This window comes from Phyllostomus hastatus, unplaced genomic scaffold, assembly GCF_019186645.2.
Source record: "Phyllostomus hastatus isolate PE091 unplaced genomic scaffold, TTU_PhHast_1.1 phas_scaffold_216, whole genome shotgun sequence".
Lineage (NCBI taxonomy): Eukaryota > Metazoa > Chordata > Mammalia > Chiroptera > Phyllostomidae > Phyllostomus > Phyllostomus hastatus.
The window spans coordinates 6,576,974-6,604,131 of NW_025334018.1; the positions used below are offsets into that span (position 1 = coordinate 6,576,974).

Genomic DNA, 27,158 nt, shown 5'->3' on the forward strand with positions numbered 1-27,158 from the left:
CTCAGATTTTCCCTTTCAATCAGCTCCAGGTAGGACTTTCCTGGACCCTGGACACACCTTCCGCATCCAAGCCTGCAGAAGCTATCAGGGCAGGACAGGAGGTACCTCCTAAGGTCTTTACAGGGGCACACACTTCCTGTCCTGAGGCCTTCTGTGTAACAAATGAGAGGCGACCTCATAAAGAGGCATTACAGTTATTTATGAATAGCTTTTGAAATGTTTCATCTGCCTTCAAAGGAAATGTTTTCTAACAATCCCATTTCTAAGTGACTCTGAGAACAGGAATACCTTCTGTGTTACAGGAGGTGGCCTAGGTGAACAGCAATATAATTCACATTTTGGCTGTATTATTACGTTAATTCTGCATTATTAACATACCTAATTTAAATATATCATCTGTGATTTTGTGGACATGATTGCTGATGGCCAGTGTAATTACAAATTCAAAAGTTTGGTATGAAGTGATTATAAATATAAAAATATTAAGACTGTTATATGATACATGTAATGTGTAAGTATGAGAAATATACTGGACATTATGAGAATGACTAGAGTTTGGAAAACAGTATCCTAATATGTTCTACAATCCTTGATACAGATTTGATTTTTCTATTTACCAAATAAGCTCTCAAATATTCTTCCACAGTTGAGCTCTTCAGTCCTGAACATAAACTCTGTTCATTCCTTTAAAGTCACATCAGGCAATAAATCATTTTCGGGGGACATCACAGGTAAAGGAACCCCATTTTGGTTAGGAATAAAGTTTTTATTTTTTAAAGACTTTTATTTATTTATTTTTAGAGAGAGGGGAAGGGAAGAAGAAAGAGAAGGAGAAAAACATCCGTGTGTGGTTGTCTCTCATGAGCTCCCAACCAGGGACCTGGCCCACAACTCGGGCATGTTCCCTGACTGGGAATCAAACCCACAACCTTTTGGTTTGCAGGCCCGCTTTCAGCTTACTGAGCTACACCAGCCAAAGCAGGAATAAAGTTTTTAAAAACTATTCCCATGACACTGTAAAAGTGGAAATGGATCCCATTTGTTCATGGGATCAGGATGTCCCCATCTCAGCTAATCCCAACACCATCCTGGCCTGCTGGTATTGTTTGCAACTCCCTTATCAGGAAAGAAAACTTTTTTTATTCCATAAAAACTCCTTGTTTTAAAGTTACATAAAACCAAAAATAAATAAAATTATATTGAAAACTCTTACCATCACACGTAATGCTTGACAGCATGTTTTGAGGAGGAGAGTAAGGGTCAGAGCACTGAGATCCAGAAATCTAGATGAAAATATGAACTGGGCTGCCCATATATATTTGCTTTTGCCCACTCTCTTTACAAACAGGTTTTATGTCTTTAAAAGACAAGAACTTTTAAAATTTATTTGTGTGTTCATTCTCTCCCTATACTTTAAATATTCTACACCCTTCAAATTGTCATATTATCTTCCCATTCCCAATGTACCTCTTATTGTCCAATTTGGATGTATCTGTCACTCAAGGCATGATATGAATGCATTTTGTGACTTTTTCATATTTTCCAAAAATCTACTTGCAGTCACTAAGTCAGACTAACATGATTAAGTAATGTTGCTAGAGCTTCTTTGCTGTGGTCAATCATCAGGAAGGTTTTCAAGATTACAGTTTCATCATTGAAAAAGGAGGAAGACCAGAAGAATGAGGAAGAAGACAAGATGTACTCAGAATCCCTGAAACAGTCACCAGCTCTGCCCTGGAAAGTCAAGGATCACTTAGTAAACCCAGCATCACATCCCCTCCCTTAAAAAATTAGCATCCCAGAACTGTCATTGCTCCTGTCAGTCAAGAAGGGCTTCTGGCCAAGATTCATCATTGTCCATGATCATACAGGGACAGAGCTGTCATTTCAGTACCCTAAGGCCAGGTGTCTACACTAGGTGTCATTAACAAATAGTTCACATAGACTATTTCTGAGGACAAACAGAAGGGACTTACTCAACAGGTCACTTAGTAATCACTGTTACTACTCACGATAACTTCTCATCATATCTAAAACATAAATTCTTAGAGAAACCTGCCACCCAAAATTGGAGAATTCCCTACTTAAATGGGTTTCAGGGTCAGATAATCTCATATAGGTCATACCTCAAGGCTCTCCCTCTGAGGACACTCCTTCAAAAGAGGGACTCATCATGATAATAAAGGCACTGAATTTACAGCAGCCTTGCTATCCCCAACATCAGGCAGGAGGCTATTCATAGGAGGCAGTGGTGAACTTTAACACTCAGAGTTCAACACAATGAAGGGCTGCTCCAGGTGAAAAATGACATGTAGCAATCAAAGTCCTTCCAAGTCTGAACACCAGACACCTCAGACATGGAACACAGAACACTTTATATATACACACACACACACATACCACATATCTATCTTTCTATCTGTGCTTAGCTATATGGGCCTTATAAGCAAATAGTCCCAAAATCAGGCCCAGTATCCTCACTCCCTAATTTTTCGCAGGTTTAATTCTCAATCATCACTATAAAAATATTTACAGATAATTAAAAGAAAAGTATCCAAGTCTTCATTCAAAGAAACAGCTCAACATTTATTACTTGATATTGCATACTACTGAACAAAATAACACATGCAATCAAAGTTCTACAATAAAATATGAAAAAGTCAGTAATTACCAGAAGATATTTCTCATACTACTAGAGAAGTGGTAAATTCAAGACTTGTTGAATCTGTGCCTATATTTTTATTTCTGATGTAAAGCCCACTCTCCATCATCCTTCTATACTACTAGCACACAGAATTCAAAAGCACATTAAAAGAACCATACACCATGATCAAGTTGGATTTATTCCCGAGATGAAAGGCAGCTACAACACGCACAAATCAATAAATGGGTACCTCACATTAACAGAATAAGGGATAAAGATCATATAAAAATCTCAATGGGTGAAAATAAAAAATAAAATTCAACGTCCTTTCATCATTAAAAAAAAAATTCTCTGCAGATTAGGTACACAAGGAACGTACCTCAACATTATAAAAGCTATAAATGACAAGCCCAAGGATAATGTCTTGCTCAATGGTGAAAAGCTAAAGGCCTTTCCTCTAAGATAAAGAACAACTTGGGGGTAACCTACTCTCACCATTTCTATTCCACATAGTACAGGAAGTCCTAGCCAGAGCAATTATGCAAGAAAAATATAAAAGATGCATACTGCATTGTTTGAACTAAAATTGTCTCTGACTGCAGATGATATGCTCAATGGAAAGGTATCCTGTGTTCACAGATTGGAAGAATTAATGTTGTTAAAATGCTTCTACTGTCCACAGTGGTCTACATTTTTAATGCAATCTCTGTAAATTGCACTATTATTTTCACAGAAGTATACAACAAATTCCTAAAATTTATATTGAACCACACAAAAGACCCCAAATAGGGAAAACAACTTTGGAAATTATAGCAAAGCTGGAGATACCATACTTCCTGATTTCAAACTCTATGAAAAAGCTACCAAACTAGGGTAGATTTACATGATGGAATACTATGTAGCAGAAAGAAAGATGGAGCTCCTACCCCTTGCAACAGCATGGGTGGACCTGGACAGCAATATACTAAGTGAAATAAGCCAGGTGGTGAGGGACAAATACCATATGATTTCACCTTTAACTGGAACCTAATCAACAAAACAAATAAGCAAGCAAAATATAACCACACAAATTGAAATTAAGAACAATTTGACAGTAACCAGAAGGAGGTGAGAAGAGATACTTGTTCCTAAGTTCCTATACTTAGGACAAGTATACTTGTCCTAAAGGAACAAGTATAAAGGACACATGGACAAAACCAACGGGGGTTGGAAGTAGGGGAGGGAAGTGGGAATAACTGGGGTGGGGGAAAAGAGGTGGGGGGTAAATGCAGTCAACTGTAATTGAACAGAAATAATTATTTTTTAAAAAAGCTACCATAATCTAAGTAGTATGTATCAGCATAAAAACAGACATATAACCAAAGAAAAAGGATAGGGATTCCCAGGCACTACATAAGTATATACAGTCAACTAATCTTTGACAAGGTTGCCAAGAATATAAAACGGGGAAATGATATTCCCTACAATAAATTATGTTGGGAAAACTGGACAACCACCTGCAAAAAAAAAAAAAGGAAAAGAAAAACAAGTACAATTGGAGCCCTATCTTACACCATTGGTGAAAGATAATTCAAAATGGTTTAAATGTATAAATGTCAGGCCTAAAATTCTAAAACTCATACAAGAAAACCTAGAAAAAATCTCCTTGACATCATTCTCGACAATTATTTCACAGATGTTACACCAAAACTGTAGGACACAAAATTTTAAAAATTGTGACTTGTCACACTGAAAAGATTCTGCTCAGCAGGGGACAATCAACAAAATGAAAAGGCAACCTACAAATGAAAAAATTATTTTCAAACCACATAGCTAATCAGGGATTAGTATCCAGAATATATAATCAAATTACACAATTTAGTAGCAATAAAAAGGTGTTCAGCATCACTAATTGTCAGACAAATACAAATAAAATTACAATGAGATATTATTTCACATCTATAGAATGCCTATTATCAAAAACATAAGACATAGCAAGGATCAATGAGGATGTGAACAAAAGGGAACTCTTCTACATTATTGGTGGGAATGTTCACTGGTACAGCCAATAAGAAAACAGTATGGAAATTTCACAAAAAAAAATAAAACTAGAATTACCATGTAATCCAGCAACCCCACTTCTTCATATAGCTATAGATAGATGACATATAAATATAGATATAAATGACATAGATATAGATATAGATGATATAGATAAAGAAAATCACTATCTCAAAGAGATACCTACATCCTCATGTTCAGTGCAGTATTATTCACAATAGCCAATATATAAAAATAACCTATGTGTCCATAGACACCTACATGGAAAAAAGATGTGAAACACACACATACACATATGCAAAAACATGGAATACTATGAAGTCATGAGAAAGAAGAAAATCATGCCATGTGCAACAGCATGGGTGAACCTAGAGGACATTATTAAAGTAAAATTAGCAAGACAGAAAAACAAATACACTATGATATTCCTCATATATAAAAACCTTAACAAGTTAAACCCTTAGAAAAAGAAAGTAGAATGTTCATTTGCAGGGGTGAAGGGGTGGTGAAAATGTGGACAGTAACATGCAAAAGAATATAACCAGAACCCTGTATTGCATGCCTCAGAAAAATTATCTCCAAATGGATTAAAGACATAAATGTAAGAGCTAATATGGACTTCCAGCCGGGATGGAGGTGTAGATAGACACACTGTGCCTCCTCGCAGAACCAAGACAGGGACAAAAACAATTTAGAAACAGAATAACAACCAGACCTGACAGAAAACTGAACTGTATGGAAATTGGACAACAAAGGAATTAAAATAGACACATTCATCCAGACCAATAGAAGGGGCAGTGTTGGGCAGCCTGGCAGAGAGGGGTCGAGGCACAAAGAGCAGTGAGACCAGGAGTGTAAGGCAACTCGGGTGCTCAAGACCACAGTGGGTGGACCCTGGGCATGCAGGCAGCAGCTGGCAGTCCCCAGGCAAGGGGTGGCAACAGGCAGACACAGCAAGGCAGTGACTGTGAGGCAAGACACTGTTCACAACCCAGGGTCACATCTCTGGGAAAAAAAGACTCAGGGCATAGATTGAAACCACCTGTGGGTGTTGAGGGGCAGGGAGAGATTCCCAGCCTCACAAGAGAGTTCATTGGAGAGACCCACAAGGTCCTAGAATGAACACAAGCCCACCCATATGGGAATCAGCACCAGAAAGGCCCCGTTTGCTTGGGGGAAGCAGCAGAAGGGACTGAAGTATGACAGACAGTGGAGCAAGCACTATCATTCCCTCTCAGACACCTCCCCCACATACAGTGTTACAACCCAGCAACCTGGGTTACCCCACCCTGGTGAACACCAAAGGCTCAACCCCTCATATGTAACAGGCGCCACAAGGCAATAAAAAAAAATGGCCCAAACAGAAGAACAGATCAAAGCTTCACAGAAAATACAACTAAGCTACCAAAAGATAGCCAGCCCGTCAGATACACAGTTCAAAGCACTGGTGATCAGCATGCTCACAGAATTGGATGCATTTGGTCACAAATTAGATGAAAAAATGAAGGCTACACTAAGTGAAATGAAGGAAAATGCACAGGAAACCAATAGTGACGAGGAGAAAACTGGGACTCAAATCAATTAAGTGGACCAGAAAGAAGAAAGAAACCAAACAGAAAAGAATGAAGAAACAAGAATCCAAAAAAATGAGGAGAGGCTTAGGAACCTGTGGACATCTTTAACATTCCAATATCCAAGTTATCGGAGTACCAGAAGGGGAAGAAGAAGAGCAACAAGTGGAAAAGTTATATGAACAAATAATAAAGTAGAACTTCCCTAATCTGGCTAAAGAAATCAACTTCTAGGAAGTCCAGGAAGATCAGAGAGTCCCAAAGAAGTTGAACCCAAGGAGGAACACACCAAGGCACATCATAATTACATTAGCCAAGGTAAAAATGAAGGAGAGAATCCTATAAGCAGCAAGAGATAAGGAGACAGTTACCTACAAAGGAGTTCCCATCAGACTATCAGCTGATTTCTCAAAAGAGACCTTACAGGCAAGAAGGGGCTGGAAAGAAGTGTTCCAAGTCATGAAAGGCAAGGACCTACATCCAAGACTGCTCTTTCCAGCAAAGCTTTCATTTAGAATGGAAGGGCAGATAAAGTGCTTCCCAGATAAGGTCAAGTTAAAGGTGTTCATCATCACCAAGCCCTTATTATATGAAATGTTAAAGGGGCTTATCTAAGAAAAAGGAGATAAAAAACATATACAGTAAAATGACAGCAAACACAGTTATTAACAACCACACCTAAAACAAAACAATAACAAACTAAGCAAACAACTACAACAGGAACAGAACCACAGAAATGGAGATCACATGGAGGGTTATCAGTGGGGGAGTAGGAGGAAGAGAGAGAGGGGAAAGGTATGGAGAATAAGTAGCCTAGATGGTAGGTAGAAAATAGACAGCAGGAGGGCAAGAGTACTATGTGAAATGTAGAAGCTAAAGAACTTATGACACATGGACATGAACTAAAGGGCGGGGAATGAGGGTGGGAGAGGGTGTGCAGGGTGGAGAGGAATGAAGGAGGGTAATGGGACAACTGTAATAGCATAATCAATAAAATATATTTTTAAAAAATATAAGAGCTGATAATATAAAATCCTGAAAGAAAACATAGGAGAAAACTTTTTCATATTAATCTTGGTAATGATTTTATACATATGTGTACATGCAAGCAACAAAGGTAAAAATTTAAAAGTGGGACTAGGTCAAACTACAAAGCTCCCATGTAGCAAAAGAAATAATCTGCTAAGTGAAAAGGCAGTCTACACAATGGTAGAAAATATTTGCAGAGCACATATCTGAGTGTATCCAGAATATATAATAACACAACTCAGTAACACTACAAAGGTGCACAACATCCCTAACCATCAGAGAAATATAAACAAAACCCATAATGAGATATTATCTCACACCTGTCAGAATTATATGGCTCACCCAAAATGGGATACTCTAAAGCCTTAAAAAATCTTCCCATTTGCACAACATGAGCAAATCTAGAGGACATTGGATCACTTTTAGAACCAGAGAGTAGAATAGTGGTTGCCAGGGGCTAAGGGGTGTAGAAAATGTGAAGATGCTGGTCAATGGGTACAAACCTTCAGTTATTAGATAAATACCCAATGCGGTCTAATGTACAGTGTGGGAACTATAGTTAATAATGCTCTTTTGTTATGGAGAGTTTCCAAAATTAAACTATAATTGCGTTGTGAACTAGCAATCCACTTCCAAACACATACTGGAAGAAGCTCAAAACACTAATACAAAATAGCTTATACACCCCTATGCTCTGTGCAGCAATACTTAAAATATCCAACCTTTGGAAGCAAACCAAGTACCCATCAATATACAAGTGGATAAAAGATGTTGAGATTACATATATATATATATGTGTGTGTGTGTGTGTGTGTGTGTGTGTGTGAATGTTACTCAGCCAAAAAAAAAAATCTTACTATTTACTACACCATGGATGTACCTAGAAGCTAAATAAAATAACTCAGATAGAGAAAGACAAGTACTATATGATTTCTCTTACTTGTGGAATCTAAAGACCAATATAAATGAATAAACAAAAGAGAAACAGACTCATAGTTACAGGGAGGAGACTGATGGTTACCAGAGGGGAGGAGATTTGGGGCACTGAGTGAAAAACATGCAGAGATTGAGAAGTACATATTGGTAGTTGCAAAATAGCCATGGGGATGTAAAGAACAGCATAGGGAATATAGTCATTAATATTGCAATGACTGCATGTGGTGCCCAGTGGGTACTGGAAATAACAGGGGGGAGCACAATGTAAACTCTATGATTGTCTAACCAATATGCTGTCCACCTACACTAATATGAAATAATATTGAATGTAAGTTGTAGTTGACAAAATATTTAAATAAATAAAAAATGAGAAAGAATATTTAAAATACTAATACAGTCTTGTGCCCTTGAAAGTTGCTGAGAGAGTAGACCTTCAGCAGTCTCTCCACACATCCACTGTGGTAACTGTGAGGTGAATGTGTTGATTTCCCTGACTGTGACAATCATTTCACAAAGTACACAAATGCCACATAAGCACATTGTACACTTAAAACATAGACAATTTTATTTGTCAATTTTACCTCCATAAACCGGGGTGCAAAGGATGAAAGACAATAATCATCTCCCTTGCCTATACCAAGTTCTCATACTGTTCTCTGACAGACAACACCTCCATCATTATTCACTGGGGGTGTTGTATCCACTTCACAGAAGTTATTACTGCTTATCAGTTACCTGCAATTGACTACGTCTGAAACGGATGATGTGAGAAGTGGGTAAGGAGGACTACAAAATAGTTTCTAGTCTTGAAAAATCAAAGTCTTTTGAGTCTCATCTCATAATTTATTTAGCCAGTTCCCTTAAAAACTTCTTAGCATCTGATATATTTTATTCCTCCAGCCATTTTGATGTTCTAGAACCACATTCACATCGTTTCCTAAAGTAATTCTCAAGACTCATTCATTCAGCTGCCTTTCCCCAAACCCTTTCCTTCTGAACATAACAGGGTGACTGTGAGAGCACCTGGCATACTGTTGGCAAGACCACCCTTTTATCTTTTTCTGGGTAGTTACAGTCTGTGAAAAGGGAATGTAAAGTTCAAAACCAGCCCTGATTGGTGTGGCTCAGTGGATTGAGTGCCAGCCTGTGAACCAAAGGGTCGCCAGTTCAGTTTCCAGTCAGAGCACTTGCCTGGGTTGTGGACCAGGTCCCCAGCAGGGGGCATGTGAGATGCAACCACGTAGTGATGTTGCTCTCTCTCTTTCTCCCTCCCTTCCCCTCTGTCTAAAAATAAATTACTACAATCTTTATTTAAAAAGTTCAAAATCATTTTCAATCTCATCTTTTTACTCTGTGGGGCTTGCAAGCAGTAGCTTCTAGCTCTGCAACACTTTGAATTTCTGGGCTCTATTGTTTCTCTTTTCCTTGGGTGGGTGGTGGGGGGGCAAGCAAACCAAACACTGACTTCCTGAATGTATGTCTTTGTGAAAGTACTTAGTTGAACACAAAAATAATCGACAATTGGTCAGCCTCCCAAATTATTACAGACAACCTCTTTAGCCAATGTTTTGTCATTGAGTAACATACACCATCATAGTGTCAGTTTCCCATGTCAATTTCCTTGCCAACCACCTCCAGACTACTAAGTCAATGCTACATATTTAAAAATTTGACCCTGCATAGTATGGTTCAGTGGACTGAGTGCCACCCTGTGAACCAAAAAGTTGCTGGTTCAATTCCCAGTCAGGGCACATGCCTAGGTTGCAGGCCAAGTACCCAGTTGCGGGTATTTGAGAGGCAATCCATCAATGTATCCTTCACACATCAGTGTTCCTCTCCCTCTTTCTTCCCCCTTCCACTCTCTATCAAAATGAATCAATAAAATCTTTAAAGAAATAATAGATAAATAAAATTTGTTGTAGTAGCACCCATGTCAAGGAACTAATTTCAGTATTGGGTGAAATACACTGGGTACAGCAGAAACAAGTCTAAAATATCAGTGTTCATTTTTATTCACCTCACAGTCTGATGAGGGTGGAGCTATATGTAATCTGGGAATCTCCTTCCATCTGCAGTTCCATCACCTTGGATTCTTTACTTCTAGCTTTCTGAATGGAAGATGTAGGAAAAGGAAAATTTTCTTAATCTTTTTTTTCAATTACATTCAATATTATTTTGCATTAGTTTCAGATACCCAGCATAATGGATAGACATTCATATACTTAACAAAGTGATCCCTCAATATTTCAAGTACCCACCTGTTATCATTTATAGTTATTACAATATTATCGATTATATCCCCTGTGCTGTGGTTTACATCCCCTTGACTATTTTGTAACTATCAATTCGTCCTTCTTAATATGGTTTCCTTTTTCACTCAGCCCTCAACTCTCCTGCCCTTTGGCAACCTTTAGCCTGATCTCTATATTATTGAGTCTGTTTTCTATTTTGTTTGTTCATTTTGCTCTTTAGATTCCACAAATAAGTGAAATCCTATGGCCCACCCATTCTGTCACAAATGGTAAGATATCATTTTTTATGGATGAGCAATATTCCATTGTATATATGTACCATGACGTTTTTCCATTCATCTTTTTATGGACACTTGGGTGGCTGTTACAGAACAGACTGGGGGGAGCTGAATGATATAAAAGATCCCCCCTTTTTCACTGGGTGTTCCTCCTCCATCTTACTAGGTTCACCTTGCCGGCCACCACAGGAATAACAAATCTCAATGCCAAAGATTACTGAAAAGGAAAGGAATTATTGTTTATTTAAAAGTTATACAGACTACAGTTCTTTAGAACACCCACAAACACACAGTCCCTCCTTCTCCCTCTGCCGAGTCTGGGGTACCATATCTCAGGAAAGAAGTAGAAGTCTGTGATTCAGGCTCCCAGCACCATCCACAAAGCAAAAGGGAGCACTTCCAAAGATGCGTGGTCCTGAATCTCACCGAAGCCATGTGGTCCCAACAAGATGCCCAAGACGCATGCTTCCAACTCTCCACCAAAGCCACGTGGTACCCAGAAAGAGCCCTAATGACTGCCATGCCTGGGCTTAAATCCCAGCACCAATCTTCTGCTGCAGCCTCATTTTCGGCTCCTCCCACAATTGGCCACAGCTGCCAGCATTCTGGGAAGGTATGGCCCTGAGCTGTATAGCCAATCATCTCCAAGCTCTTCTGGACCCCATTACAAAGCCCTGTTTGGGGCCCCCCTCATGGCTGCACCCTGTTACATGGCTTTCACAGCTTAGATATTGTAAGTAACACTGCAATGAACATAGGGGTTCATATTTTTTTAGTTTTTATGAGTCTTTTTTCTTTTTTAATATATTTTATTAGCTAGGATATTACAGTTGTCCCATTTTCCTTCCTTTTATTCCTTTCCACGCTGCACACCCCCTCCTCACCCTCATTCTCCCCCCCACCATGCAATTCATGTCCATGGGTCATACATATAACTTCTTTGGCTTCTACATTTCTTACACTATTCTTAACCTCCCCTGTCTATTTTGTACCTACAATTTATGCTTCTTACTCCTTGTACCATTTCCCCCATTCTCTCTCCTCCCCCTCCCCACTGACAACCCTCCACGTGATGTCCATTTCTCTAATTCTGTTCCTCTTCTACTTGTTTGCTTACTTTGTTTTTGTTTTTGTTTTTAGTTTGGTTCTTAATAGTTGTGAGTTTGTTATCATTTTACTATTCGTAGGTTTCGATCTTCTTCTTTTCCTGAGATTAGTCCCTTTAACATTTCATATAATAAGGGTTTGGTGATGATGAAGTCCTTTAACTTGACCTTATCTGGGAAGCACTTTATCTGCCCTTCCATTCTAAATGACAGCTTTGCTGCATAGAGTGATCTTGCATATAGACCCTTGCCTTTCATGACTTGGCATTCTTCTTTCCAGCCCCTTCTTCCCTTTAAAGTTTCTTGAGAAATCAGCTGATAGTCTCATGGGAACTCCTTTGTAGGTAACTGGCTCCTTTCCTCTTGCTGCTTTTAAGATCCTCTCCTTACCTTTCATCTTGGGTAATGTAATTAGGGTGTGCCTTGGTGTGTGCTTCCTTGGGTCCAACTACTTTGGGACTCTCTGAGCTTCCTGGGATTCTCGGAAGTCTTTTTCCTTTGGCAGGTTAGGGAAGGGGTCCTTCATTATTTTTTCAAATAAGTTTTCAATTTCATGAAAGCTTATTTCTATTTCAATTCCTTCCTCTTCTCTTTCTGGCACCCATAGGATTCAGATGTTGGAACATTTATTTTAACATTGTCCCAGAGATCCTAAGACTCTCCTGATATTTTTGAGTTCTTATTTCTTCAGTTTGTTCTGGTTGAATGTTTATTTCTTCCTTCTGGTCTAAATCATTGATTTGAGTCCCAGTTTTCCTCCAGTCACAGTTGGTTCCCTGTACATTTCCTTTTAATTCATTTTTCATAGCCTTCACTCTTTCCTCTATTTTGAGACCATACTCAACCATTTCAGTAAGCATCCTGATCACCAGTGTTTTGAACCCTACACTGATAGGTCGACTATCTCTTCATCATTTAGTTGCATTTTTTTCTGGAACTTTGATCTGTTCTTTCATTTGAGCCATATATTTTTGCTTTAGTGCACCTGTTATTTGGTGTGGGGTGGAGCCCTAAGTATTTTCCAGGGTGGGGCAACCCATATTGCTGCTTTGTGGCACTGGATGTGGGGGAGGGGTCCAAAAGGGAACAGTGCAGCTCCCTTTCAGTCACTTCCTCTGCTGCCCACAAGCAAATGGAGCCCTTCTGATGCTGATTCCTGGGTGGGTGGGTTTCTGTATATTCTATAATCCTGTGGGTCACTCCAGCAAACTCTCCTCTGAGGCAGTGGGAATTTCTCCCACTGCCACAACCCCCACAGGTTTTTTTCAATCATAAGTATTGAGGCCTTATTTTCTTGTGCTGGAATCCTGGGGTGAGGATCTGTCTCACTCTCTAGTTGTTCCACCCAGTTTATCTGCATGCAAATGTTGAACCACCTGGTCTGCCAGCTTTCACCTCACTGGCCTCCAGCCACCACCTTGCCCACCCCAGTCCTCCAGCCACTGCCCTGCCACAAGTCTTCTCTGCCTGGCTGCCTATCTCTACTCTTCCTGCTAGTCTGAATGAATATTTCTTCTTTACCTCCTTGGTTGAAAATCAAACTCCATACAGTTTGATTTTCTGGCAGTTCTGGTTGTTTTTGTTTTTAAATTTGGTGTTGTCCTTCTTTTGGTTATGGGAGAAGGCACAGTGTATGTACCTATGCCTCCATCTTGGCCAGAAGTTGGGTTTGTATATTTTTTAAATTGGTGTTTGGGGGGTTTTTTTGGATCTATACCCAGAAACAGAATCTCTCATGGAATCTCTGGTTCTTGCAGCAGTTTCACATTTCATTTTTTGAGGAACCTCCATCCTGTTTTCCATAGTAGCTGAACCAGTCTGTATTCTCACCAACAGTGCAGGAAGGTTCCCTTTTCTCTATATCCTCACCAACACTTATTACATGTGGATTTATTGATGATAGCCATTCTGAAAGTTGTGAGGTGATATCTCATTGTGGTTATAATTTCCATTTCTCTGATTATTAGTGATGTTGAGAATCCTTTCCTATGTCTATTTGTCCTCTGTAAGTCCTCTTTGAAGAAGTGTCAGTGTAGATCCTCTGCCCACTTTTAAATTGGGTTGTTTGTTTTATGTGTGTTGAATTGTATACGTTTTTTATAAATTTTGGATATTAATCACTTATCAGATATATCATTGGCAAATATCTTCTTCATTCAGCAAGTTGTCTTCTCCTTTTGCTGATGGTTTCTTTTTTAATTATAGATGTTTTATTTATGTTTTCAAAGATTTTGTTTTATTTATTTTTAGAGAGAGAGTAAGAGAGAAAGAGAGAGAGAGAGAGAGAGAGAGAGAGAGAGGGAGAGAGAGAGCAATGTGTAGTTGCTTCTCACATGGCCCCCACTGGGGACCTGGCCTGCAACCCAGGCATGTGCCCTGACTGGGAATTGAACTGGTCATCATTTGGTTTGCAGCCCATGCTCAATCCACTGAGCTACACCAGCCAGGGCTGTTAATGGTTTCTTTTGCTATGCACTAATTTTTAAGTTTCATGTACTACCATTTGTTTTTTTTTTTATTTAGCCAGATATATTAGCAAAAGTATTGCTAAGACATGTGTCAGAGATTCTACTACCTGTTTTCTTCTAGGATTATTATGGTTTTGATTCTAACATTTAAGTCTTTAATTTATTTTGGGTTTATTCTTGTATGTAATATAAGAAGGTGGTCTACTTTCACTTTTGCATGTAACTGTCCACCTTTCCCAATAACATTTATTAAACAGACAGGTCTTCTTAATTTTAAATATGTTTAGGTGTAGTATGATTTTATACAAAGCATTTGTTGGTTTTTAAAAGACAGCTGTAATTGTTAGAGTGTGTGTGCATCCCATGGCAGACACTGAGGACCACAAGACATAATATACCAGGACACATATTCCTCTTTCTGCAGCTTAATTATCTAAGGGACTGAGCACTCAGAAAACAAGGTGCATGGCAAGAGTAACTTTGCAAACCTAAATAAACATGGAAACCCCAATAACTTTTAAATATGGGGTCAGAACACTCAAAAAAGTAATTTTAGAGGTAAATAAAATTATCGGACCCTGATTTTTGGTGGGTTGTTGAGGTATGAAGAGAAGGTGATTACGTGAAGAGGATGCAACATTGTTTCTTATAGGGACTCTTCTTATGCCTCATGTTTTAAAAACAAATATAGTTTTATACAGAATACCCCACTAATAACCAAAAGCTCTTTATCTGCAATATAATATAAAAATAAAGTGAATCAAAAACTAAAGAGAACAACAGAATAAGAAAGGGTAGTAAACTTTGGGAATCTTTTCACTCCTATGGTGGTTAAGTTTAAGCCAGTTTCCTGCTGGAGCAAACATGTTCCTAATGACAACAGTGATGAGGATGGGGATGGCAATAGTGATATCCATGGCATTGGTGAAGATGAAAATGATGATGGAGACAGTGATGATCTGCTACCATACCAAATGCTAAATAAGGATCAGGCACTGTGCCAACTAAGTTATGCATATTCAATTTCATGCCTAAGACAAGTTCATACTTGCAATAGAGAAACTGAAGTTCTTATGAGCTCTGTAATTTGATCTCTTTGAAATGATATAGAAACACTTTTTGGTATGTCATCAACTTATATAAAATACTGGTAGTAAGATCCTGAGCCTTAGGCTCAAAGAACACATAATAAACTGAAGTGATGAGATGATATTGCTAATAGGCAGCTTTAAAAGAAAATAAAGTATTTATCCCATCACAAGCAAATATGTACTTTATTCAGAAAATGAAATAAAAGTAACAGATGCCAAGGTAGCAGAAATCTCATCCAGGTGACAACCAGACCCACAAGCCATTGACAGAGCCTTCTGCTGCCACCCAGGAAGGGAGCAGCTGTCTTCCTTCTGAAGCTGGGGGATGCTGGCACAGCCAAGGACAGGTCTTTCTCAGCTTCCTCCTAGAGATAATGGTAGGACAACCTCAGAAAGGAAATCATTCACTGCCAGGATTCATCACAGGCTTATTACAGGCTGAAGGGTGGAGAAGGTTCTTCTGCATCCATAACAGGCTTTGAGGGAAAGATGAAGAAGGGCTTGGGAACCAGGTGAGACAGTGGTTCTTATCCTTTCCTGATCCTGATGAACACTGGAGCTGTTACTTGCTCTTGGGTGGGCACTTCTGCTGGCATGGTGGAGCAGGTTGCACAGGAGGGCATTTCTGCTGGCACAGCTGAGGTGGGCACGGCTCAGGACACTTTGGGGGTGGACATGGCTCTGGGCACTTTGGGGGTGGGCAAGGCTCTGGGCACTTGGGTGGGCACACGGGAGGTGGCTGGCAGGGCTGCTTGCACTGCTGCTGTTGATAAGACATCTTTCTGGAGCGTTAGAATCTGAAAGAAATTATATGACAGTTGTCACAAGGAGGCACTCCTACACACCAAGAACCCAACACTTAGATAATCCCATGAGATTTATCTTCCAATCTCCAAGAATGTACTTTCATCTCTTAGCTTCGTTTTAAGACTCTCTGGCTTCTCCCTTCATCTCTAGAAGATTGATTCATCAGCCTTGAGAAAAACCTGGTTTTTTGTTTACTATTTGTCCTAAGAAAACATTGCTGAAAGAACAAAGCCATATATTTTGTATGAAGATAACATCTTCCAGAAAGTTCATCACAAGTTCTGAAATCCTAGACAACCCATCACACAAGCAATTTCTATCATCATTGTCTCCTGTGAGGTCCCAGTAGGCTGACTTTGGTACAGAGCAAAATGCCCTTCTGAAATAATGCAATGGCCCCACACCCTCCAAGAAACCAGTGTTTTAACTCACACCAGAAGAAAAGGGACACAAAATGTATATAGAAAACAAAAAAAATACTTTTTCCTTTTTCTCTGTCATATCCAATCTTTCCTATTCTTGTCTTTTCTGTACCAGATATCAAACTGTCTACCTAAAAACAAGTGAGAATAGTATATCCATGTGCCTCAATTCTAAGGTTTTCTCAAATAAGGAGCATCACACCAATGATCATGATTTAGGACCCAGAAAACTTGCTGTCTGTAGGTAAATTCAACAGTTGAGAGTACCAGAAAAACAGTTGAACTCAAGAAATCAGACTCACCAGGTTCCCCAAAGTAGATCAGAACTCGAGTGCTGGGAGGATTGGAGTGGTACAGCTGACAAGGTCTTTATAGGGCCTGCTGCTCCACCCAGGGGGAAGTGGACCTGCCTGAAACTGACCTGGTCGAAAAATTTTCCATCCAAAATGCAAATCCATCCATAACTGGCTTGACAGGAACTCTGAAAACAGAACGTATCCTGCTCCAGGATCTCCTCACTGGGTTACATGCTCATGACTCACAGAGGCCCTGCCTTAGCTCTTGGTCATGAGCTTAGGGCCATGGAAGAACTTGGAAGATTTTCTAACGAGTGGTCAAAGGTTCTCTTTCTTGATTGGGGGAGATGACCCTTTCCCACTTTTCACATTCCCTGGGTCATAATACTGTCTGCCCTGTTCCATTGCAGCTGATTGCCATTTGTTATACATGCTGGGTTGAAAAGAGCTTAGCTTAATGATGACATCTGCCTCTTTACCCAAAATTTCCTTGAATGTATTTCTCCTTAATCCTGTTAACTACTGATCTAAGTCCTCTTTTCTTCTTTTCAGGTGGACTGAGGTAAGGCTACAGATCATCTCAGTAGACTCCCCATAATGATACTAGCAACATTTGGTAAATGTGACATCAAGAGTTGTATTTTCAATGCTTTGGTCCTGCAAATAGAGCACATATAGCTGATTCCTCTATTCTTTATAAATCTATGCCACCAGGGCCACATGGAATCTTCTAGAACCACACTTTAGCTGCTGTAATTCATATGTTCTGGCAGCCCACACAGTCCCTAAACCTACATCAGAGAGCAAGCGTTTTGCTGACAACTACCCAACATGACACACAACCTGCTCCTCCACACATTCTCCCAACCAACCTCATTCTTCTTCTTTAATTTTAAAGAGAACTTACATTGTTGTTCAAATATCCTTACATCGTCTTCCTTTGAAACCACTGGAATAACCCATCTAATAAACAATGTCATTCAATTAACTGATTTATATTTATTTAATATCTACTAACTGACACTTTGACATAGAACCTTTTGGAAAATTTAAGACAAAGTTTAAATCACTTCATCATTAATTTTGTCATTGGAATTAATTGACATTTATTTACACCTTCTTATCAATAATAATTTCATTAACATTTTGCTCATTTTTTGTATTTTTCATATAAGTGAAGTATATGTCCAATATACCTATTATCACCTCTGCTGTCTTCATACAAATTTTCAGTGTGCTAGAAAAAAGTGTAAAAGTTAACTTCTGTGTCTACTTGACTGAATATGAGATGTCCAGATATTTGGTCAAGCATTGTTCTGGGTGTTCCTGTGAAGGTGTTTTGGGGTGAGGTTAATATTCACATCAGTAGACTGAGGAAAGCACATTGCCCTCTAGCATGTGGTTGGCCTCAGTCAGTTAAAGACCTCACTAAAACAAAAGGCTAAACACCCCTGAGTGAGAGATAATTCCAGTGCCTAAAGATCTTCACACTGAAACACTGGCTCTGCAGATTTGGACTTGCCACCTTAATATGCACATCATCCAATTGCTACAACATATTAATCTCTCCTCTTCTCTCTTTCTCCCTTTCTCATACTTGTCTGTTTCTCTAGAGAACCCTGTATAATTCTGAACAGGAGACCTAAAACACACCAGGGTCTGGTGCATGTTCTGTCTTTGACAGGCCATGTGACCACAGGCAGGTCACTTCTTTTTCTATAAACAGGGAAGAAAATATCTGTCTCTTTGAGTTGGGGCTGTCAGTATGAAACATCTACTTATCCTGTTCATCCTGAAATTTGCTCCTCCTCTTTCCCTCTTCCCACAGTACAAGAGATTTGCCTTCTGTTTCCTGCCTCTTTGAACCTGTCTTCTCCATCCCATTCCTGCAAGTACTTCTGTCCCACAACAGATTTCAGAGTGGAAATCAGTCTCCTCAGCACTGTTCCTCTGTGCTGCCCTCCAGGTTGTTTGCTTGACCCTTGTATTTTTTTTAAAAAGGAGCTCATAATCATTATTTAATGAAATACAGAGAAAAGAACAAAAATCACAAGCATTCATTCAAAGTCTATTTACTGAACCATACCTATGTGGTTCCCTCTGATGTTCCCTGCAATAGAGAACAAAATGAGCTCCTGCCTTGTTCACAGGATAATGGGGAACACAGACTGACACACCAGCTGTTAGGGTGCTCTGTTCTGCTGCTCACCCAGAGGGGGCAGTTGAATGTCCTGAGAAATGTGCCCTCAGATTTTCCCCTTCCATCAGCTCCAGGTAGAACTTTCCTGGACCCTGGACCCACCTTCCACTTCCAAGCCTGCAGAAGCTATCAGGGCAGGACAGGAGGTACCTCCTAAGGTCTTTACAGGGGCACACACTTCCTGTCCTGAGGCCTTCTGTGTAACAAATGAGAGGCGACCTCATAAAGAGGCATTACAGTTATTTATGAATAGCTTTTGAAATGTTTCATCTGCCTTCAAAGGAAATGTTTTCTAACAATCCCATTTCTAAGTGACTCTGAGAACAGGAATACCTTCTGTGTTACAGAAGGTGGCCTAGGTGAAGAGCAATATAATTCACATTATGGCTGTATTATTATGTTAATTCTGCATTACTAAAATACCTAATTTAAATATACCATCTGCGATTTTGTGGACATGATTGCTGATGGCCAGTGTAATTACAAATTCAAAAGTTTGGTATGAAGTGAATATAAATATAAAAATATTAAGAATATTATATGATACATGTTATGTGTAAGTATGACAAATATACTGGGCTTTATGAGAATGCCTAGAGTTTGGATAATAGCGTCCTAATATGCCCTATAATCCTTGATACAGATTTGATTTCTGTCTTTACCAAGTAAGCTCTCAAATATTCTTCCACAGTTGAGCTCTTCAGTCCTGAACATAAACTCTGTTCATTCCTTTAAAGTCACATCAGGCAATAAATCATTTTCGGGGGACATCACAGGTAAAGGAACCCCATTTTGGTTAGGAATAAAGTTTATATATTTTTTTAAGATTTTTATTTATTCATTTTTAGAGAGAGGGGAAGGGAAGAAGAAAGAGAAGGAGAAGAACATCAGTGTGTGGTTGTCTCTTCTGAGCCCCCAACCAGAGACCTAGCCCACAACTCAGGCATGTTCCCTGACTGGGAATCAAACCTACAACCTTTTAGTTTGCAGGCCCGCTCTCAACCCACTGAGATACACCAGCCAGAGCAGGAATAAAGTTTTTAAAAACTGTCCTTATGACACTGTAGAAGTGGACATGGATCCCATTTGTTCATGGGATCAGGATGTCCCCATCTCAGCTAATCCCAACACCACCCTGGCCTGCTGGTATTGTTTGCAACTCCCTTATCAGGAAAGAATGGCTTTTTTATTCCATAAAAATTCCTGTTTTAAAGTTACATAAAACCAAAAATAAATAAAATTGTATTGAAAACTCTTACCATCACATGTAATTCTTGACAGTATGTTCTGAGGAGGAGAGTAAGGGTCAGAGCACTGAGATCCAGAAATCTAGATGAAAATATGAACTTGGGCTGCCCATATATATTTGCTTTTGCCCACTCTCTTTACAAACAGGTTTTATGTCTTTAAAAGACATGAACTTTTAAAATTTATTTCCGTGCTCATTCTCCCCCTAAACTTTAAATATTCTACACCCTTCAAATTGTCATATTATCTTCCCATTCCCAATGTACCTCTTATTGTTCAATTTGGATGTATCTGTCACTCAAGGCATGATATCAATGCATTTTGTGATTTTTTTATATTTTCCAAAAATCTACTTGCAGTCACTAAGGCAAACTAACATGATTAAGTAATGTTGCTAGAGCTTCTTTGTTGTGGTCAATCATCAGGAAGGTTTGCAAGATTACAGTTTCATCATTGAAAAAGGAAGAAGACCAGAAGAATGAGGAAGAAGACAAGATGTACTCAGAATCCCTGAAACAGTCACCAGCTCTGCCCTGGAAAGTCAAGGATCACTTAGTAAACCCAGCATCACATCCCCTCCCTTAAAAAATTAGCATCCCAGAACTGTCATTGCTCCTGTCAGTCAAGAAGGGCTTCCGGCCAAGATTCATCATTGTCCATGATCATACAGGGACAGAGCCGTCATTTCAGTACCCTAAGGCCAGGTGTCTACACTAGGTGTCATTAACAAATGGTTCACATAGACTATTTCAGAGGACAAACGGAAGTGACTTACTCAACAGGTCACTTAGTAATCACTGTTACTACTCACGATAACTTCTCATCATATCTAAAACATAAATTCTTAGAGAAACCTGCCACCCAAAATTGGAGAATTCCCTACTTAAATGGGTTTCAGGGTCAGATAATCTGATTTAGGTCATACCTCAAGGCTCTCCCTCTGAGGACACTCCTTCAAAAGGGGTACTAATCATGATAATAAAGGCACTGAATTTACAGCAGCCTTGCTATCCCCAACATCAGGCAGGAGTCTATTCATAGGAGGCAGTGGTGAACTTTAACATTCAGAGTTCAACACAATGAAGGGCTGCTCCAGGTGAAAAATGACATGTAACAATCAAAGTCCTTCCAAGTCTGGACACCAGACACCTCAGACATGGAACACAGAACACTTTATACACACACACACACACACACACACACACACACCACATACATATCTATCTATCTGGTGGTTGGCTTTTTGGGCCTTATAAGCAAATAGTTTCAAAATCAGGCCCAGTATCCTCACTCCCTAATTTTGTGCAGGTTTTATCCTGAATCATCACTGTAAGAGGCTATACAGAAAAATTAAAAAAAAATATCCAAGTCTTTATTCAAAGATTTAGCTCATCATTTATTACTTGATACTGTATACCACTGAACAAAATAATACATGCAATCAAAGTTCTACAATAAAACATGAAAAAGTCAGAAATTACCAGAAGATATTTCTCATACTACTAGAGAAGTGGTAAACTGAAGATTTTTTTAATCTGTTGCTGTTTTTATTTCTGATGTAAGGCCCATTCTCCATCATCCTTCTATACTACTAGCACACAGAATTCAAAAGCACATTAAAAGAACCATACACCATGATCAAGTTGGATTTATTCCTGGGATGAAAGGCAGCTGCAACATGCACAAATCAATAAATGGGCTACCTCCCATTAACAGAATAAGGGATAAAGATCATATAAAAACCTCAATGGATGGAAATAAAAAATAAAATTCAACATCCTATCATGATAAAAAAAAAACCTCTCTGCAGATTAGGTACAGAAGACATGTACCTCAACATTATAAAAGCCATAAATGACAAGCCCAAGGATAATATCTTGCTCAATGGTGGAAAGCTAAAAGCTTTTCCTCTAACATCAAGAACAACTCAGGGGTAACCTACTCTCACCATTTCTATTCCACATAGTACAGAAGTCCTAGCCAGAGCAATTATGCAAGAAAAATATAAAAGATGCATACTGCATTGTTTGAACTAAAATTGTCTCTGACTGCAGATGATATGCTCAATGGAAAGGTATCCTGTGTTCACAGATTGGAGGAATTAAGGTTGTTAAAATGCCTCTACTGTCCACAGTGGTCTACATTTTCAATGTAATCTCTGTAAATTGCACTATTATTTTCACAGAAATATACAACAAATTCCTAAAATTTATATTGAACCACACAATAGACCTCAAATAGGGAAAACAACCTTGGAAATTATAGCAAAGCTGGAGGTACCATATTTCCTGGTTTCAAACTCTATGAAAAAGCTACCAAACTAGGGTAAATTTACATGATGGAATACTATGCAGCAGAAAGAAAGATGGAGCTCCTACCCCTTGCAACAGCATGGGTGGAACTGGAGAGCAATATACTAAGTGAAATAAGCCAGGTGGTGAGGGACAAATACCATATAATTTCACTTTTAACTGGAACCTAATCAACAAAACAAAAAAGCAAGCAAAATACAACCAGACACATTGAAATTAAGGACAATTTGACAGTAACCAGAGTGGAGGTGGGAGGAGATAATGGGGGGAGGGGGAAGGATATACTTATTTCTTCAGGAACAAGTATAAAGGACACATGGACAAAACCAAGAGGTTTGGAAGTAGGGGAGGGAAGTGGGGATGGCTTGGTGTGGGGGTGAGTGGTGGGGGGTAAATGTAGTCAACTGTAATTGAACAGCAATAAAATGTTTTTTCAAAAAGCTACCATAATCAAATTAGCATACTATCAGCATAAAAACAGACATATAACCAAAGAAAAAGAATAGGGATTCCCAGGCACAACACAAGTATGTACAGTCAACTAATCTTTGACAAGGTTGCCAAGAATATAAAATGGGGAAATGATATTCCTTACAATAAACTATGTTGGGAAAACTGGACAACCACCTGCAAAAAAAAAAAAAAGTACAATTGGAGCCCTATCTTACACCATTGGTGAAAGATAATTCAAAATGGTTTAAACATATAAACACCAGGCCTAAAATTATAAAACTCATACAAGAAAACCTAGAAAAAATCTCCTTGACATCATTCTTGACAATTCTTTTACAGATGTTACACCAAAACTGTAGGACACAAAATTTTAAAAATTGTGACTTGTCACACTGAAAAGATTCTGCTCAGCAGGGGACAATCAACAAAATGAAAAGGCAACCTACAAAATGAAAAAAAATATTTTCAAACCACATAGCTAATCAGGGATTAGTATCCAGAATATATAATCAAATTACACAATTTAGTAGCAATAAAAAGGTGTTCAGCATCACTAATTGTCAGACAAATACAAATAAAATTACAATGAGATATTATTTCACATCTATAGAATGCCTATTATCAAAAACATAAGACATAGCAAGGATCAATGAGGATGTGAACAAAAGGGAACTCTTCTACATTATTAGTGGGAATGTTCATTGGTACAGCCAATAAGAAAACAGTATGGAAATTTCACAAAAAAAATAAAACTAGAATTACCATGTAATCCAGCAACCCCACTTCTTCATATAGCTATAGATAGATGATACATAAATATAGATATAGATGATATAGATATAGATGATATAGTTAAAGAAAGTCATTATCTCAAAGAGATACCTACACCCTCATGTTCAGTGCAGTATTATTCACAATAGCCAATATATAAAAATAACCTATGTGTCCATAGACACCTACATGGAAAAAAGATGTGAAACACACACATACACATATGCAAAAAAATGGAATACTATGAAGTCATGAGAAAGAAGAAAATCATGCCATGTGCAACAGCATGGGTGAACCTAGAGGACATTATTAAAGTAAAATTAGCAAGACAGAAAAACAAATACGCTATGATATTCCTCATATATAAAAACCTTAACAAGTTAAACCCTTAGAAAAAGAAAGTAGAATGTTCATTTGCAGGGGTGAAGGGGTGGTGAAAATGTGGACAGTAACATGCAAAAGAATATAACCAGAACCCTGTATTGCATGCCTCAGAAAAATTATCTCCAAATGGATTAAAGACATAAATGTAAGAGCTAATATGGACTTCCAGCCAGGATGGAGGTGTAGATAGACACACTGTGCCTCCTCACAAAACCAAGACAGGGACAACAACAATTTTGAAACAGAAAAACAACCAGACCTAACAGAAAACTGAACTGTATGGAAGTCGGACAACAAAGGAATTAAAATAGACACATTCATCCAGACCAATAGAAGGGGCAGTGTTGGGCAGCCTGACAGAGAGGGGTCAAGGCACAAAGAGCAGTGGGACCAGGCATGTAAGGCAACTCAGGTGCACAAGACCACAGTGGGTGGACCCAGGGCATGCAGACAGCAGCTGGCAGTCCCTAGGGGAGGAAAGGCAGACACAGCAAGGCAGTGATTGTGAAGCAAGGCACTGTTCACAACCCAGGGTCACATCTCTGAGAAATAGAGCCTCAGGGCACAAACTGAAAACACCTGTGGGTGTTGAGGTGCAGGGAGATACCCCACCCTCACAAGAGAGTTCATTGGAGAGACTCACAGGGTCCTAGAACATACACAAGCCCACCCACACAGGAATCAGCACCAGAAAGGCCCAGTTTGCTTGGGGGAAGCAGCAGAAGGGACTGAAGTGTGACAGACAACCCAGCGACCTGGGTTACCCCACCCTGGTGAACACCAAAGGCTCAATCCCTTATATGTAACAGGCGCCACAAGACAAAAAAAAAAAATGGCCCAAACAGAAGAACAGATCAAAGCTCCACAACAAATACAACTAAGCTACCAAGAGATAGCCAACCTATCAGATGCACAGTTCAAAGCATGGTGATCATGATGCTCACAGAGTTGGTTGAATTTGGTCCCAAATTGGATGAAAAAAATGAAGGCTGTGCTAAGTGAAATTAATAAAAATGCATAGGGAACCAATAGTGATGGGAAGAAAACTGGAACTCAAATCAATGAAGTGAACCAGAAGGAAGAAAGAAACAACTAAACCATAAAAGAATGAAGAACAAAGAATTCAAAAAAATGATGAGAGGCTTAGGAATCGCCAGGACATCTTTAAACATTCCAAAATCCAAATTATAGGGGTACCAGAAAGGGAAGAGGAAGAGCAAAAAGTCGAAAAGTTATATGAACAAATAATAAAGTAGAACTTCCCCAAATCTGGCAAAGGAAATCAACTTCCAGGAAGTCCAGGATGCTCAGAGATCCCCAAAGAAGTTGGACCCAAGGAGGAACACACAAGGCACATCATAATTACATTAGCTAAGATTAAAATGAAGGAGAGAATCCTATAAGCAGCAAGAGATAAGGAGATAGTTGCCTACAAAGGAGTTCCCATCAGACTGTCAGCTGATTTCTCAAAAGAGACCTTGCAGGCAAGAAGGGGCTGGAAAGAAGTATTCCAAGTCAGGAAAGTCAAGGACCTACATTCAAGACTGCTCTAACCAACAAAGCTTTCATTTAGAATGGAAGGGTAGGTAAAGTGCTTTTCAGATAAGGTCAAGTTAAAGGAGTTCATCATCACAAGCCCTTATGTTATGAAATTCAAAAGGGACTTATCTAAGAAAAAGAAGATAAAAAACATGTATAGTAAAATGACAGCAAATTCACAATTATTAACAACCACACCTAAAACAATAACAAACTAAGCAAACAACTACAACAGGAACAGAACCCCAGAAATGGAGATCACATGGAGGGTTAGCAACAGGGGAGTAGGGGGAGGAGAGCAGGAGGAAACGTACAGAGAATAAGTAGCACAATGGTATTTAGAAAATAAATAAACAGCAGGAGGGCAAGAGTAGTATGGGAAATGTTGAAGCTAAAGAACTTATGACATATGGACATGAAATAAAGGGGGGGAATGTGGGTGGGAGAGGGTGTGAAAGGTGGAGGGGAATAAAGGGGGGTAATGGGACAACTGTAATAGCATAATCGATAAAATATATTTCTTAAAAATGTAAGTGCTAATATGACAAAATCCTAGAAGAAAACATAGGAGAAAAACTTTTTCATATTAACCTTGGTAATGATTTTATACATATGTGTACATGCAAACAACAAAGGTAAAAATTAAAAAGTGGGACTAGGTCAAACTACAAAGCTCCCATGTAGCAAAAGAAATAATCTGCTAAGTGAAAAGGCAGTCTACACAATGGTAGAAAATATTTGCAGAGCACATATCTGAGTGTATCCAGAATACATAATAACACAACTCAGTAACAATACAAAGGTGCACAACATCCCTAACCATCAGACACTGTAAACAAAACCCATAATGAGATATTATCTCACACCTGTCAGAATTATATGGCTCACCCAAAATGCAATACTATAAAGCCTTAAAAAATCTTACCATTTGCACAACATGAGCAAATCTAGAGGACATTGGATCACTTTTAGAAGCAGAGAGTAGAATAGTGGTTGCCAGGGGCTAAGGGGTGTAGGAAATGTGAAGATGCTGGTAAATGGGTACAAACCTTCAGTTATTAGATAAATACCCAATGCGGTCTAATGTACAGTGTGGCAACTATAGTTAATAATGCTCTGTTGTTATGGAGGGTTTCCAAAAATTAGCAATGTAACTGCATTATGAACCAGCAATTCACTTCCAAATACATACTGGAAGAAGCTCAAAACACTAATACAAAATAGCTTATACACCCCTATACTATTTGCAGCAATACTTAAAATATCCAAGCTATGGAAGCAAACAAAATACCCATCAATAGACAAATGGAT

At 38.9% G+C, this 27,158-nt stretch overlaps 1 protein-coding gene across 1 annotated transcript; it reads right to left on the reverse strand.

Annotated features, from left to right (window-relative positions):
- Window positions 1-15,579: 15,579 nt before the first annotated feature.
- On the reverse strand, window positions 15,580-17,027 carry LOC123804654 (small proline-rich protein 2E). The gene is made up of 2 exons (XM_045817031.1): window positions 16,947-17,027; window positions 15,580-16,212 (listed from the first exon to the last, which is right to left on the reverse strand). The coding sequence occupies exon 2, from the start codon at window positions 16,191-16,193 to the stop codon at window positions 15,978-15,980; it is 216 nt and encodes a 71-aa protein (XP_045672987.1). The 5' UTR covers window positions 16,194-16,212; window positions 16,947-17,027; the 3' UTR covers window positions 15,580-15,977.
- Window positions 17,028-27,158: the final 10,131 nt, after the last annotated feature.